General features: G+C 41.5%; 1 protein-coding gene across 2 annotated transcripts in view; it reads left to right on the forward strand.

Annotated features, from left to right (window-relative positions):
• The first annotated feature begins 598 nt into the window (after positions 1–598).
• AGGF1 (angiogenic factor with G-patch and FHA domains 1) overlaps positions 599–15,847 on the forward strand; it is a 46,477-nt gene continuing 31,228 nt past the window's right edge. For both annotated transcript variants that reach the window (XM_049866230.1, XM_049866239.1), the window contains exons 1-4: positions 599–1,174; positions 4,042–4,144; positions 5,307–5,509; positions 6,885–7,049. In XM_049866230.1, coding sequence (XP_049722187.1) covers positions 959–1,174; positions 4,042–4,144; positions 5,307–5,509; positions 6,885–7,049 — 687 coding nt within the window. In that variant the 5' untranslated portion in view covers positions 599–958. The remainder of the gene's footprint in view (positions 1,175–4,041; positions 4,145–5,306; positions 5,510–6,884; positions 7,050–15,847) is intronic.

Consider the following 15,847-nt stretch of genomic DNA (forward strand, 5'->3'; position numbering starts at 1 on the left):
CTTAACAATCGTTGGTACAGGTTTCAGTAACCACAGTCAGGAGGGCTTTCATTGGTGCAACAAATTTTCTATTCACTAAATGCTAATAGGTAAGAGTGAAAAGTCTTTTGTGTTCTCTTTGAATGATTTATGGGAAAGGTTCCCTAAAAGACACTTTCTTTCCTAAAAGATGTTTTTCCAAGATTATCCTATTGTCTTTATACCTTAAGGCCCACTTGATGTGTCCTTGTGAGTCCACCTTCAGCTAGCTCAAAAACGGGGAATAATAATTCCAATATTATTTCCTAAATCCTAATTCTCTATAATCCTTGGCTAAACAGTTCTTCAAGACTCAGTGTTCTCACATGTAAAATGATGAGCTACACTCAGTGCAGAAAGCTTTCTGAGAGAGAGTCAAGCTCAATAGCATGAGCCTAGAAGCTTGGCCTCCTCCACGACTCCAGGACATCAAGAGCCAGTTCAAGGCACACCAGTTTTCCACGCCGTCGCCACGCCCCCCACCTCCATCCCGCCCCAGACGGCGGGAAATGCGCATGTGCACTATCAGACCCTGCCCGCTTTCCGTCGCTTCCTTTTCTGTTTCGGCCCCACCCATCATTTCCGGTTCAGCACAGGAATAGCAGGAGCAGGTCTGGTCTCTGCTTTCCTGATCCGCCCAATACTCCAACGCTCTTCCCGCTTTCTAGGTCGTTGGGGAAAGTAGGTGCGAAGAAAGTTTTCCGGTTTCAGGGTCGCGCGAATCGCAGCTTAGCCTGCTTCCCCTTGCTCGTTGCCCGCAGCCACTCTCGGCTACAGGCAACGAGCTTTCTGTCGTCATGGCCAGAGGCCGCCGCGGCCAGGCGCGTGTGAGTCCGCCTTTCGCTGCCCGAGCGTTCCCGTGGCCTCTGGGACCGCCGGTGCCCGCCTTGGCCTGAGCGTAGCCCCTTCCGAGTACGGGGGCCCCCTCGCGCTGGGCCACATGGCCTCCGAGGTGCCGTCCCAGCCGCCGTCGCCTTCGTCGTCGCCGCCCACCTCTCCCGAGCCCGAACTGGCCCAGCTGAGGCGGAAGGTGGAGAAGTTAGAACGCGAGCTGCGGAGCTGCAGGCGGCAGGTGCAAGAGATCGAGAGGCTGCTGCATCACACAGAGCGGCTGTACCAGAGCGCCGAGAGCAACAACCAGGAGCTCCGCACTCAGGTGCGCGGTCTGCCTCGAGCCCTGCGACGCATCCAGCCCGAGGCGAGGCCCTGGAAGCCTCAGACTAGCCTCCGGCTCCTGTCATGATTAAACCAAAAAAACCCAAACCGGTTGCCGTCGAGTCCATTCCGATTTGTAGCGACCCTATAGGACAGAGTGGAATTGTCCTCTAGGGTTTCCAGGGAGCGGCTGGTGGATTCGAACTGCCGACCTTTGGTTAGCTAACGTTGGTTACAGAACCGCTTTATAAAGTACCTGAAATATTAAATATTTTTTTAAAAGATGAGGTAATGCCAGGTATTTTTGGAGCAAACGTAAGAATTCAGGTTACTTGATTTGTAAGTATTTGAGCAGCAGTTATGACTAGCGTTAAGTTGAACTTAAATATTTTAATGAATGGTATGCATTCTCAACTGTAACGTCCCATTGGCAATAGGTCCATTTGTGACATTTTATTTTGATCATTTTCGAGTTTGTTAAAGCGCTGGATATAAACTCAGAAGATGTCTGAATGATACTAAATCTCACTTTCCTATAAAATGGGGAAAATAGTACCACACAGTTGTGAAGGTTCAATTAAGTGAAACGGTTCCACAAACTCTTGAAAGCTATAGAAGTGTAAAGTAGTTATTCTGGGCACTTATTATGTTGAGATTTCTAGTGGAAGTAGGGAAGACATAACTGCCTTTGTTAAAGTTATTGAGCACGTTACTTAGTTTTCAGAATATACGGTAAGGGCAAATATTTCAAATGTCATTTGTTTTTTTTCCCCCCTCCCGGCTTGATGGGCATTTGCACTCTCTGGACATGTATGTTCAAGCTAGTTCCACATAAATATTAATTTCAGTTGAACTGTTGCCTGGTCCTTCTTAATTTTTGGTACATTTCCTAAAATCACATAAGTAGGCAAAACACTATAACTTTATCCAACTTTGTTATTTATTTCCAAAGGAGCTATGAAAATAAACTGTTTAGTTGTCCTAAGTTAATGTATCCATTGTATACAGTCATAGACATTGTAACATATAAACAGCTTTTATTTGTTTACTAACAACTAGCTTTTGAATAAAAGGAGCCCTGGTGACACAGTGGGTAAAGCGCTCAGCTGCAGCAGGTTCTCCGAGGAAGACATGGCAGTCTGCTGCCGTTAAGATTACAGCCTTGGAAGCCCTACGAGGCAGTTCTACTCTGTCCTGTAGGGTCGCTGTGAGTTGGAATCCACTCTACTGCAATGGGTTTTTCATTTTAGCTCTTGTACAAGAGCTACGAAGGACTGTGGTAGTAAAAGACAAATATAGTGAAAGTAATCATTTTTTTTTTTTTTAATCATGGAAGGAGGGTTGCAAGATACGACAAACTTGAAAAAAACCCTTTTATATTTCTAAATATTAAAAATACTGCTTAAAAAAAATGTTGCTGTTGTCGATGCTGACTTATAGCGACCCTATAGAGATTCTGAAAAAAACATTTTTGCTAATCTTTGAAGAGCCAGCATTTTGGCTGTTGGTATTAATTAGATAGCGATCTAACATGAAAAACTGAAACGCATAGGCAGTCTTGACTTTACTGTTCTCCTAGTCAGTCTTTTCTGGTGGCGGGCGGGTGGAGTTTTGTTGTTAGCTGTAACCCAAATTCCTGAGTTGTGTTTATCTGGAGCAGTAAAAAGTTGGCTTGAGAACTGAGAATGAACTAGTAGAAAAACAGTATGTACAAGGTTCGGAGTAAAAACCTTGTGCGAATTACTTTGTCTCTTCAAGATTTTTTTTTTTTTTTTTACCTTTGTTTGCTGTCGAATCTACTGTGACTCATAACGACCCTATGAGTTTTCATCTGTAGAATGGGAATTAAGACAACCTGAGAGTGAGTGCCTCATATTTGGTGCCCTAGGTACCTTGCTTGCCTCAGCCTAATCCCAACCCAGGTAGATGCAGCGGATCTGGTAACTCATAAAATGCCTAGATAATCTGTCTAATCACCTTTGTTCTTTTAACCTTTACTCATCATTAAAGAAATAGTTGGCAGTTTGTTTTTTGGTTAGTTTTATGTTTGTAGTAGACATTGTCTCACATTGAGGCACTGTGAGACTGAAGTGTACTTACTGACTGAGGCAGCTCCACACTGTTACTCTGGCCTATGTAGCATCCTTTCAAAGGCATTCAATACATGAGGCACGTGGAGAACAGATCTCACTTGGAAGCAGTTGCCTCGTTCCCTTCTGCTCCAGTTATTTAGTCACAAGACTCTGCTTTAAAGAAAAATGTGCATTGAAGTATTTAAATGGTATTAATATATTTAAGTGAATAGTTAATTCAAGGTTATATTAGAAAATTTAATTCAGTATAAATGGAAATTTATGTATTTTTTGTAGTTCTTTAGGGAGAACTACTGACCTTTTAAAATATTAGTAGTCATATTATTTTTGCTACAAATAAAGGTTCCCGTTTCCAAAGTCTTACTATCTTGGTGTTTTGGTAGTGGGTATTTAGAGGTTTGGAGCCCTGGCGGCTTAGAGCTATGGCTGCTAACAAGAAGGTCAGCAGTTCAAATTCACCACCCCCTCCTTGGAAACCCTATGGGGCAGTTCTTTTCTGTTCTGTATGGTCACTGTGAGTCAGAATTGACTCAATAACAACAGGTTTGCTTTTTGGTTTTATTTAGAGGTTTAATAAGAAGAGTTTAAAAATACCTGCCTCTGTGAAAAATGTGAAAGATGATAGCATTTTTATTTTCATGAAAAGGAAACTTCCTGCTCTTGGTAGTTCTCTAAAGGTTTTACCAAGGAAAGGTATTACTTATTGTAGCTTCAGGAGAATGGTGTATATTATTAGATTGATATATGATTTGTTTTTCCTAACACCTTATTTCAGGTGGAAGAGCTCAGTAAGATACTCCATTGTGAGAGAAATGAAGATAATAAAAAGTCTGATGTAGAAGTACAAACAGAGAACCACACTCCTTGGTCAATTTCAGGTATTCAACTTACAGTGAAGATATTCTAATATTATTAAACTCCAATCATGCTAATGTAGAGTTTTCTTTAAATTTAAAATAAAGATATAGATAAATATGACTACTATTATAATGGTGACTTCTCTCCATCTGATTTGGCATTTTCAGATAATCTGCCCTTTTGGTGGAAAAACTAGGAAATAATTGTCATTCCTGTAAATACGTAATGTTGCTCATGTGCTTTCAGGGACACATTCCGAATAATTTTTGCCTTGCAGTGATGGGTGTGCCTGAGCCATTTGCTCTCATATCTGGCCCTCCTTGAGACCAGGGGCACGTTTTCTTGTTGCTATATCCCAGTTTTCATTGTGTTTAGTGCCAGTGTGTTAGGCCTTTGGGGGAAAGGTGAACGCATCACTTAGGCCTCATCATTGGCATTATGTTGAGGCAAAATAACTTACTGAGTTAAATGAATATGGATCATAAGAGGTGATCTTTTCGTAGTAAGCTTTTCCTTGCTTCATTCAGGACACAGCAATAGTACTAGTATTAGATAGTTCTACAATATTTATTATATTTTTTTAAAAATCAGCACGATGAGAAATCAGACAAATCAACCACTGATATTTATTTCATCGTTAGTTGATAAGCAGCAATATTAAGAGATGTGATTAGAAGATGTTAAGCGGTACTAAGTTTTTTTTTTGACAGAACATAACCTGTCTACCTATTTCCTTTTTCACTCTTGCTATAAAAAACCCAAATTTGTCTGCCCCCTTTTTTTTCTTTACCTTGACACCTGGGATCGTGAAGGTGATGTTAGAATCAAAGGATATGTATTTCTGTGGCTTTTTCTGCACCACCAGTTTTAATCTTTTAAAATGCGTACAGTTGTGTAAATCATGATTTATTTGCAACGTGTGGCGTTTTGTGTTCAGTCTGGTGTTTCGGAATTAAGTCTTTTTTGTATATACTGTCCTAATATGATATCCTGGTGGCGTAGTGGTTAAATGCTATGGCTGCTAACCAAAGGGTCGGCAGTTCGAATCCGCCAGGCGCTCCTTGGAAACTCGGGGGGCAGTTCTACTCTGTCCTGTAGGGTCGCTATGAGTCAGAATCGACTCGACGGCACTGGGTTTGGTTTTTGTTTAATATGATATCATTCAATTTGTTATCGCTACAGATTACTATTATCAGACATACTATAAGGATGCTAGTCTTCCAGATAAAGCACCTGAACTCTCAGCTCAACAAAGTCAGGATACTGACGCGTCTGCTTTTAACTCTGAAGACCAGTCACAAATAGAAAATGATGTTTACACTGGCACTGGCGTAACAGAAAATGTTAAATATAGACAAGAAGACCTGTTTCCCTCCAATTCACAGGTAACAAAATGTTAAATGTGTAACAATTGATTTCTAAGAACTTGTCTTTTCTTATTTTTATTATGTAGAAAAACAGAGTTTGGTACATCGCAGCATAAAGGGTTTTAAATGTTCTTTTGTATACTTATGCAAAGAATATTACAGTTTTTGAGAAACAAAAATTGGAACTTATTCATATGTATAATTGTTTTCCTTCTCTGTTCTGTTTAAAAAAATACATGGCTGTGCATAAACTAAAACAAAGGAAATGTGTTATGTATGTTAGACATTTTGACTTTAACCAAGGAACTTTGGGCAAGTGTCCAAAGACAATATTCTTACCTAAAAGTAATATACAAGAAAATAGACAAATACATTTTTTTGTTGATAATATCAGTGTCCAGTGTCCACTAATTGTTTTTATTTCAGAATCTATTTTATGAATTGTTGATGTAATAGGTAAACCCATTGCCACTGAGTCAGTTCTGATTCATAGCGACCCTATAGGACAGTGGAACTGCCCGATAGGGTTCCTAGGGAGCAGCTGGTAGATTCGAACCACTGACCCCTTGGTCAGCAGCCAATCCCTTAACCACTTACTGCGCCATTGTGGTAGCTTTACATTAAAAAGAAACTTTTGTTGTAGAAAAATTTGAGCATATACAAAAGCAGACAAAATAAATAGTATAACGAACCCAAATGTACCCCTCACTTGTCAACTCATGGCTAGTTTTGTTTAATTGATACCTCTACCCATCTTACTCATTCCTGTATTATTTTTAAACAAATACTAGATATCATATGAGCTCTAAAGGTTTTATCATGTTTATAAAAAATACAAGGACTTTTTTCTTAAACAGTACCATTTCACACCTAAAATTTTCTTTTTTTAACAATTCCTTTATATCACATATCATGTCACTGTTCAGTACTTCAGTTTGTTTGAATCAAGATCACAGTAAAGTCCATATACTAGAGAGGTCAGTGTATGCTAGGGCTCACTTAATCTTTAGCTTTCCCCTGCTTCTCTTTTTTAATGTATTTACTTTTTCCTTTGAACATTTAATTATTGAAGAGTCTAGATCATTTGTCTTAGAGGATTTTTCAGGGTCTTTATTTTGTGAATTGTTTCTCTATGATATACATTTACGTTTGAATAATTTCATTGCTGAATTTTAATACCTTCAAAATTGGGTTAAAATTGAATTATTAACTTCCACTAGTGAATTTTTTTAAAAGGATCAAATTGTAACTGATAGCCACAGTTTTCCATTGTAGACACTGAAATCTTATTTAAACATAGGTTTTAAGCCTATGTATTGTTTTGAACTCTACTACCTTTTAAGCTGATGTACAGAAGCTTTTGTGTCATCTCTCGTAACTATATCTTCCCCAGGAGTCAGCACCTGTATTAACGACAGAAGATACATCTTTAGAGGGTTCCTCATTAGCTGAAAGTTTGAGAGCAGCAGCAGAAGCTGCTGTATCACAGACTGGATTTACTTATGATGAAAATACTGGGTTATATTTTGACCACAGCACTGGCTTCTACTATGATTCTGTAAGTATCTTAGACCTTTTAATACTTTGTGGTTGTATAGCTGGCTGCTTGAGACCAAATATAAAGTCTAAGTAGGGTAAGAAAAGCAAGAAACTGTATTTAAAAACTGAGGAATGAACAATGATGAATCCGTGAAACATCTCACATGGATAAGTCTGGAAGGCATTATGCTGAGTGAAATTAGTCGTAAAAGGACAATCATTGTATGAGACCACCGTTATAAGAACTCAAGGAAAGGTTTAAACACCAGAAAACATTCTTTGACGGTTATAAGGGTGGGGAGGGAGAGAGAGGGAAATTCACTAACTAGATAGTAGACAAGAATTATCTTAGGTGAAGGGAAGGACGATACACTATACAGGGCAAGTCAGCACAACTGGACTAAACCAAAAGCTAAGAAGTTTCTGGAACACAACCAAACACTTCAAAGGACAGAGTAGCAGGGGCAGGAACCTGGGGATCATGGTTTTGGGGGACATCTGGGTCAGTTGGCATGACAAAGTTTATTAAGAAAATGTTCTGCATCTCACTTTGGTGAGTGGTGTCTGGGGTCTTAAAAGCTTGCGAGATGCGTCAATTGGTCCCAGTGCACCTGGAGCAAAGGAGAATGAAGAACAAGCCCAAGAGACAAAAGAGCCGCATAAGCTAGAGACTCCATCAGCCTGAGGCCAGAGGAACTAGATGGTGCCCAGCTACCACCAGTGACCACCCTGACAAGGAACACAACAGAGTCCCTTACGGAGCAGGAGAAAAGTAGGGTGCAGAACTCAAATTCTAGTAAAAAGCCCAGACTTAATGGTCTGACTGAGACTAGAGGGACCCTGAAGACATGGCCCCCGGACTCTCTGTTAACTGAGGACTAAAGCCATTCCCAAAGCCAACTCTTCAGACGAAGGTTAGACTGGTCTATAAAACATAAAATAATACAAATTAAGAGTGTGCTTCTCAGTTCAGGTAGATACATGAGACTACGTGGGCAGCTCCTGTCCGGAAGCAGGATGAGAAGGCAGAAAGGGATAGGAGGTGGTTGAATGTACATGGGAAGGCTGGTGTGGAAAAGGGGAGTGGCTGTCACATTATAGGAATTGCAGCTAGGGTCGCATAACAATATGTGTATAAATTTTTGTACGAGAAATTAACTTGAGCTGTAAACTTTCACCTAAAGCACACACACACACAAAAAAAAAAAAAAGAGAGAAAAGAGTTATAAAATAGCTTTTAATGCTATACTTCTAAGTTTTTAATTAAATTAGGTGTTAATTGTGATTATTAAAGTTTATTATTTTAGAGTGGTCTAATAACTTTTCAGAGCTCTGGTGGCTGCAGTGGTCCATCACTTGGCTGCTTACTGAAGGGTTGGCAGTTCGAACCCAACAGCCACTCCACGGGAGAAAGATGTGTCAGTCTGCTTTTGAAAACATACCCTTTGTGTGGCTGTCTAGGAGATCCTCTGGGGCAATTCTCTGTCCTATAGGGTCTCTATGAGTCAGAATCAAATTTACAGCAATGGGTTTTCTGGTTTGGAATTACTTTTCATATACAAAGTAATGGTAAAATGTTAGCACTTTTATCAGTAAGGGCATATATCTAACTTCATTCTTGTAAAAATAGTGAAAGATTTAAAAACCTAAACTGAAATTTTTTATAGACTTTGTAGGAAGTGAGATTTTTAATTGTAGGCTTGGTAGAGATTTTTAAAAATTTATTTAAAAAATTGTCTTATGAATGCATTTGATGCCACAGAGGGAGTCTTTTTCTTGAATTCTCAGTACCATGTTTATTATTAGTCAGTGTTTTATATTCTGTGGCTTTAAGCATTTCTTTTTTTAATCAGCCTTTTAGCAGTGAGAACTAGTGGTTTAGTATAGATTTAGAAATGTAATTGACCTCTGACTGGGACAGATTCAGAAAATAAAGTTCTTGGTTTATAATATAGTATTATGACTGTTAAAGTGTAACATTTATTTGGGTTTCATTGAAGATTTGATGATGATGATGGAACTCACATACACACATACCTCAGCCTAAAGAGTATAGGAAGGTAATCTGGCCCTCGGGAGAATTACAGCACATAGTGATCAGAAGTGGCGTAGATATTCACTATTCCAGCTACTGGAAATATTGCTGATTAATCTAGAGGACATAATGATTATACTAAGTATTTTAGTTAAGATGTGGAATTTCTTTAGCTTGTTGGTCTTCAGTTGGTAGTCTGATGGTTATGTGTCAACTTGATTAGGCTATGATTCTCAGTGGTTTGGCAGATACTGTGTAATCATCCTCAATTTTGTAACCTGATATGATCAGCCAGTCAGTTGAAAGGGGAGTTTCCTTGGGGGTATGGCCTGCATCCAGTACATGCGGATGTTTGGCAGAGCTTGCCCTCTCTTGGTCCTGCGTCCAACTTGCCACCCTCTGACCTCCGGTTCTTGGGACGTGAGCCTGCCATCTGACCTGCAGATTTTGGGATTCACCAGCTCCCACAGGCCCATGAGCCAGCAGTGTGCCGTCTGACCTGCTGATTTTGGGTTCGTCAGCCCTTGGCAACCACGTGAGTCAGGAGAAACCTCCACCCTGATATCTGCCCCCACAGATTTGGGACTTGCCAGCCACCACAACTGAGCAAGCCATTTCCTTGAAATAAATTTCTCTCAGGATATATATTTACATATATACACTTCATCAGTTTTGCTACTCTAGAGAACCCAGTGAAAGACAGTTGGTACTGAGGGTGGTTCTAGAGGAACAAAACTATAAGGATGAGTTTTCCAAATTGGTTCTCAAGGCTGGCTAATCTGAAAGGCAGTGATGACTCTACCTCCAGTAGTAAAGAGGGCACTGCTGATCCATGGCGTGAGGTGGCAATAGAAATATACAAATTATCACCGGTGGATCAGGTATTTGTGAGAGACAAGGCTCCGAGCAATTGCATATTTGATATTTTTTCTACAATTTTGTCAGAATGAGAAGCATAAGGAAGCTCACTGGTTAGTCCTGCTTTCGCTAGACAAAGTGGTGAAAGAAGGGAATGAGCTCAAAGCTTCAGAATCACAGCTTAAGCACTACATACAAGACCTGAAAGTTGCCACTTGTGCCGTCAGCTATAGCCTTATTTCTTGTAGTAACAGACGATATTCCTGAAAACTCAAACCAGAGCCTTAATTGTAGGAGTGGCTGAATTACAACGCCAGTTAAATTCCTAACCTCGAATGGCTTCTGAAGTTAAAGTGAGACTATTGATTGAGAGGAAACCCTGGTGGTGTAGTGGTTAAGTGCTACGGCTACTAACCAAAGGGTCGGCAGTTCGAGTCCACCAGGCGCTCCTTGGAAACTCTCTGGGGCAGTTCTGCTCTGTCCTATAGGGTGGCTATGAGTTGGAATCGATTCGATGGCACTGGGTTTGGTTTTTTTGGTTTGGTATTGATTGAGAAGGAATGGGATCCTGAAACTTGGGATGGGGGCAGATGGGCAGATAATCAGGAAGATGAGGACATCGAGCTCCTAAATTCCACTGTATCGCTATTGCCAAGAACCAGCCCCGTTACTCCTATCTGAAGAGAGTACTCCATCTTCGTTTGCTAACCCACCCTTCCCAGTAAAGTATATCCCAGTAAAAATATCCCTTTCACCCTCTTCTGATGAGCTTAATCCTGCTGTGCGTGAAGAGTTTTTGTCTGAGATACCGCTTGAGGCAGATGCCTTGCACGATATTGCTAAATGTCCTCAGGATCCATCCCCACCACCCATTTTTACTTCTAGACCTATAACTAGACTTAAGTCCCAGCGAGCCCCAAGAGGTGAAGTATAAAGTATGCTCCAGGAGGAGGTACACTTCACTCCCAAACAACTGCTTGATTTTTCTAATACATGCAAACAGAAGCCTGGGAAATACGTGTGGGACTGGTATTAAGGGTGTGGGATAATGATGCAAGGAATATAAAGTTGAATCACTTTGAATTTTTTGATACAGGCCCAGTAAGTACAGATTCTTCTTGCAGTGTTTCAGCTTGAGATGTTGAAAAGGACTTAATAGTTTATTTGGTTGGATTGCTGAAGCGTGAATTAAGCAGTGGCCTACATTAAATCAAGTTGAAATGCCAGACCTGCCTTGGTATACTGTACAAGAAGTTATCCAAAGTCTTAGGGAAATTGGCATTTTAGAGTGGATTTATCAGGTTAGATGCACAGACCCACCCATGGAGTGCCCAGAGGACACATCTTTTACCACAATGGTGAGGAGCAAATTTGTGAAGAGAGCCTTAGCATCCTTGAAGACTGCTGTGATGGCTATTTTATGTGTCAGGTTTGACAGTGGGAACTTTTCCTAACTGAATTAAGACACCTAACTACAGTGGGGCCAGTTGGACCCCACGGTGTTAGGGGCCAAGTGGCAGCACTTAATCAACAAAGACAACATGGATGTGGTTGTTGTAATGGACAGCAGAGTCAAAGCAGTAATCGGAATAGTCTTGACTTATATGGACTAGTGACATTGGCTACTTAGTCATGGTGTCCCTAGGAGTGAAATAGAGAGGGAATCTACTAAATATTTACTTGATTTGTATGAGCAAAAGAATTCTAGGTCAAGTGAACAGTAGTTTAAATTGAGTTGTGCCTCAATCAGTTCCCAGACTTGAATGAGTTTACAGATCCACAATCCCTTGAATGAAGAGGAGGCTGGGCCCCCTTGAGGAAGGACACCCACTGTGCTGCCAAAATTTTATACTGTTAATTTTTTCTCCCAGCCTTCCCCAAAGGGATCTATAGCCTTTTAGAAGAGTGACTGTTCATTGGGGAAAAGGAAATAATCAAACTTTTCAGGGATTACTGGACACTGGCTGTGAACTGACACCAATTCCAGGAGACCCAAAGTGTCACTGTGGCCCACCAGTCAAAGTAGGGTTGTATGGAAGTCAGGTTCTTAATGGAGTCTTAGCTTAGGTCCATCTCACAGTGGGTCCTTGAACCATCCTGTAGTGATTTCCCCAGTTATGGAATGCATAATTGGAATAGACATACCAACTGGCAGAATCCTCACGTTGGATCCTTGACACGTGAAGTAAAGGTTATTATCGTAGGAAAAGCCAAGTGGAAGCCATTAGAACTGTCCCTACCTAGGAAAATAGTAAACCAAAAGCAATACTGCATTCCTGGAGGGATTGCGAAGATGATTGCTACCATCAAGGACTTGAAGGATGCAGGGGTGGTGATTTCTACCACATCCCCATTAAGCTCACCTATTTGGTCCATATAAAAAAACAGATGGGTCTTGGAGAATGACAACAGATTATTATAAAATTGAACAGGTGGTGACTCCAACTGCAGCTGCTGTTCCAGATGTGGTTTCATTGCTTGAGCAAATTAACACATCTCCTGGTACCTGGTATGCAGCTATTGAGCTGGCCAGTGGCTTTTTCTCAATTCTGGTTTTGAAGGAACACTAGAAGCAGTTTGTCTTCAGCTGGCAAGGCCAGCAATACACCGTCCTGTTCTGCCTCAGACATAGAACAACTCTCCAGCCCATAATTTAGTCTGTGGGGACTTTGATCACCTTTCCTTCCACTAGACATCACACTGGCCCATTGCATTGATGACATTATGTTGATTAAACCTATTAAGGAATCAGTATCAATGACTCCAGACCTATTGGTAGGACATCTGCATGCTAGATGGAAAATTAATGACTTGTTGGTAAGACATTTGCATGTTAGATGGATGGGAAATTAATCAGACAAAATTTCAGGTGCCTTCCACCTCAGTAAAATTTCTAGGGGTCCAGTGGTGGAGGGCATGTTGAGACAGTCCTTCTAAAGTGAGGAATAAGTTGTTACATCTGACCCCTTCTACAATTAAAAAGGTGGCACAATGCCTGGTGGGTCTCTTTGGATTTTGGAAGCAACATATCCCTCATTTGGTGTGCTACTCTGGCATATTTATCAAGAAAATGGAAAAGCTGCTAGTTTTGAGTGGGGCCCAGAACAAGAGAAGGTTCTGCAGCAGATTCAGGCTGCCGTGCAAACTGCTCTCTACTTGGGCCATATGATCCGGCTGATCCAATTGTGTGTGAACTGTGAATGGCAGGTAGAGATGCTGTTCGGAGTCTTTGGCAGGCCCCAGTTGGTGAATCACAGCACAGACCCTTAGGATTTTGGAGCAGAGCCCTGCCGTCTGCAGATAATTACTACTCTCCTTTTGAGAAACAGCTTTTGGCTTGTTACTGGGCCTTAGTAGAGACTGAACACTTAACCAGAGGCCACCAAGCCATTATGCGGCCTGAGTTGCCCATCATGAACTGGGTGTTGTCTGACCGACAGTGATAAAGTCAGACATGCAAAACAGTATTCCATTATTAAATGGAATTGATATATATGAGATTAGGCTCAAGCAGGACCTGAAGGCACGAATAAGTTAAATGAGGAAGTGGCCCAAATACCCATGGTCCCCATTCCTGTTACATTACTTTCCTTTACCTAGACTGCACCGATGGCCTCATGGGGAGTTCTTTATGATCAGTTGACTGAGAAAGAGAAAGCTCAGTGCCTGGTTTACAGATGGTTCTGCTCAATCCGCAGGCACCACTGGGAAGTGGACAGTGGCAGCACTGCAGCCCCTTTCTGGGACCTCCCTGAAGGACAGTTGTGAAGGGGAATCCTCCTAATGGGCAGAACTTAAAGGAGTGTTCAATTTGCTTGGAGTGAGATGTGGCCATATGTGAGATTGTATACTGATTAATAGGCTGTGGCCAGTGTTTTAGCTTGATGGTCAGGGTCTTGGAGGGAACATGATTGGAAAATTGGTGACAAGAAGGTATGGGGAGGAGGTATAATGGATAGACTTCTGAATAGGTCTAAGAAGTGAAGGTGTCTATGTTGCATGTGAATGCTTGTCAAACCGTGACCTCGGCATAGGAGGGTTTTAACTATCAAGTGGATAGGATGATGTGCTCTGTGGACACCAGTCAGGCCCTTTCCCTAGCAACTCCTGTTTATTGCCCAATGGGCTCAGGGACAAAGTGGCCATTGTGGCAGTGATGGAGGTTATTCATGGGTTCAGTAATATGGACTTCCAGTCACGAAGGCTGACTTGGCTACAGCCACTGCTCAGTGCCCAGTATACAAACAGTAGAGATCAACGCTGTGTCTCCGATATGGCACCATTCCTAGGAGCAGTCAGCCAGCAACCTGGTAACTGGTTGCTTGCATTGGGCCACTTCCATTATGTAAAGAGGCAGCCTTTTGTTCTTACTGAATAGACACGTACCCTGGATATGGATTTCCCTTCCCTGCACACCCTGCTTCTGCCAAAACTACCATTCCTGTCAGGTATCTTAACAGAATGCCTTATCCACTGTGATGGTATCCCACATATTATCACTTTGGATCAAGGGATTCACTTACAGCAAATCAAGTGTGGCAGTGGGCTCATGCTCATGGAATTCACTGGTCTTAGCATGTTCCCCATCATCCTGAAGCAGCTGGCTGGATAGAATGATGGAATGGCCTTCTGTAGACACCATTACAGGGCCAGCTAGGTGGCAGTACCTTGCAAGAACGGGGCAGTGTTCTTCAGGAGGCTGTATATGCTCTAAACCAGCATTCAGTGTATGTTGCTGTTTTCTCCTATAGCCAGGATTCATGGGTCCAGGAATCAAGGGGTGAAAATAGGAGTAGCACCACTTACCATTACCCACTTGCAAAATTTTTGCTTCCTGTTCTGTGACCGTGTCTAGAGGTCTTAGTTCCAAAGGGAGGGATGCTCCCACCAGGAGACACAACTGTGATTTCATTGAACTGGAAGTTAAGAATGCCACCTGGCCATTTTGGGCATCTCATGCCTGTGGATCAGTAGGCAAAGAAGGGAGTTTACCGTATTGAGTGGTGTGATTGATCCTAATTACCTGATTACCAAGGGGAAACTGGATCAAATTGATCCTGATTACCAAGGGGAAATCGGATTTATATTACATGGAGGTAAGAAGAATGTGTCTGGAATACAGGAGGTCCCTTAAAATGTCTCAGTGTTGCTGTGTTCTGTGATGAAAGTCAGTGGAAAAGTGCAGCAACCCAATTCCAGCATGACTCTCATGCACAGCTTCTGCGTTTGTTTGTTGTCCATGCCCTCCTCCTGTGAGACACCCTTACAGACGCTGCCATGCCCGTCCTCTTCCACATATTGCTGTAAAATTTAGCATGGCATGTTTACGAAAATACCTCATGAGTGAGGGAGTGGCCACAAATGCAGAAGACATGCATTATTTTCATAAAACACTGTACTAATGGCCAGACCCTTCAGGAATGAAGGTTTGGGTCATACCACCAGGCAGAGAACCACGACTAGCTGAGGTGCTTGCTGAGGCCAAAGGGAATATGGAATGGGTAGTGAAAGAAGGTAGTTCTAAATACCAGTTATGACCACGTGACCAGTTGCTGAATGAGGACTGTAGTTGTTTTTAGTATTTTTTCCTTGTTCTTTTGTTGTGTGTGTGTGTGTGTTGCACGTATGAGTGTATATGTATGTAAACATATATAGAAGTATTTTTGTTGTCTTCCTTCAAGTAGTTCATTGCTTATTGTATGAAGTAGTTCATTGCTTATTGTAAATATAAGATGTAAACAGGACTAGTGCATTTTCAGCTGTACACGTTAGTTGTATCACTTTAGGTACAAGTATGACTTTATAATTTTCTTTAGAGGTTATATGTGGTTTAAGGAGACGTATACAGCTGCCAAGTTGACACGGGGTGGACTGTGATAGTTAAGATTATATGTCAACTTGACTAGGCCATGATTATCAGTGGT

This window comes from Elephas maximus, chromosome 2 (genome assembly GCF_024166365.1).
Source record: "Elephas maximus indicus isolate mEleMax1 chromosome 2, mEleMax1 primary haplotype, whole genome shotgun sequence".
Classification (NCBI taxonomy): Eukaryota; Metazoa; Chordata; class Mammalia; order Proboscidea; family Elephantidae; genus Elephas; species Elephas maximus.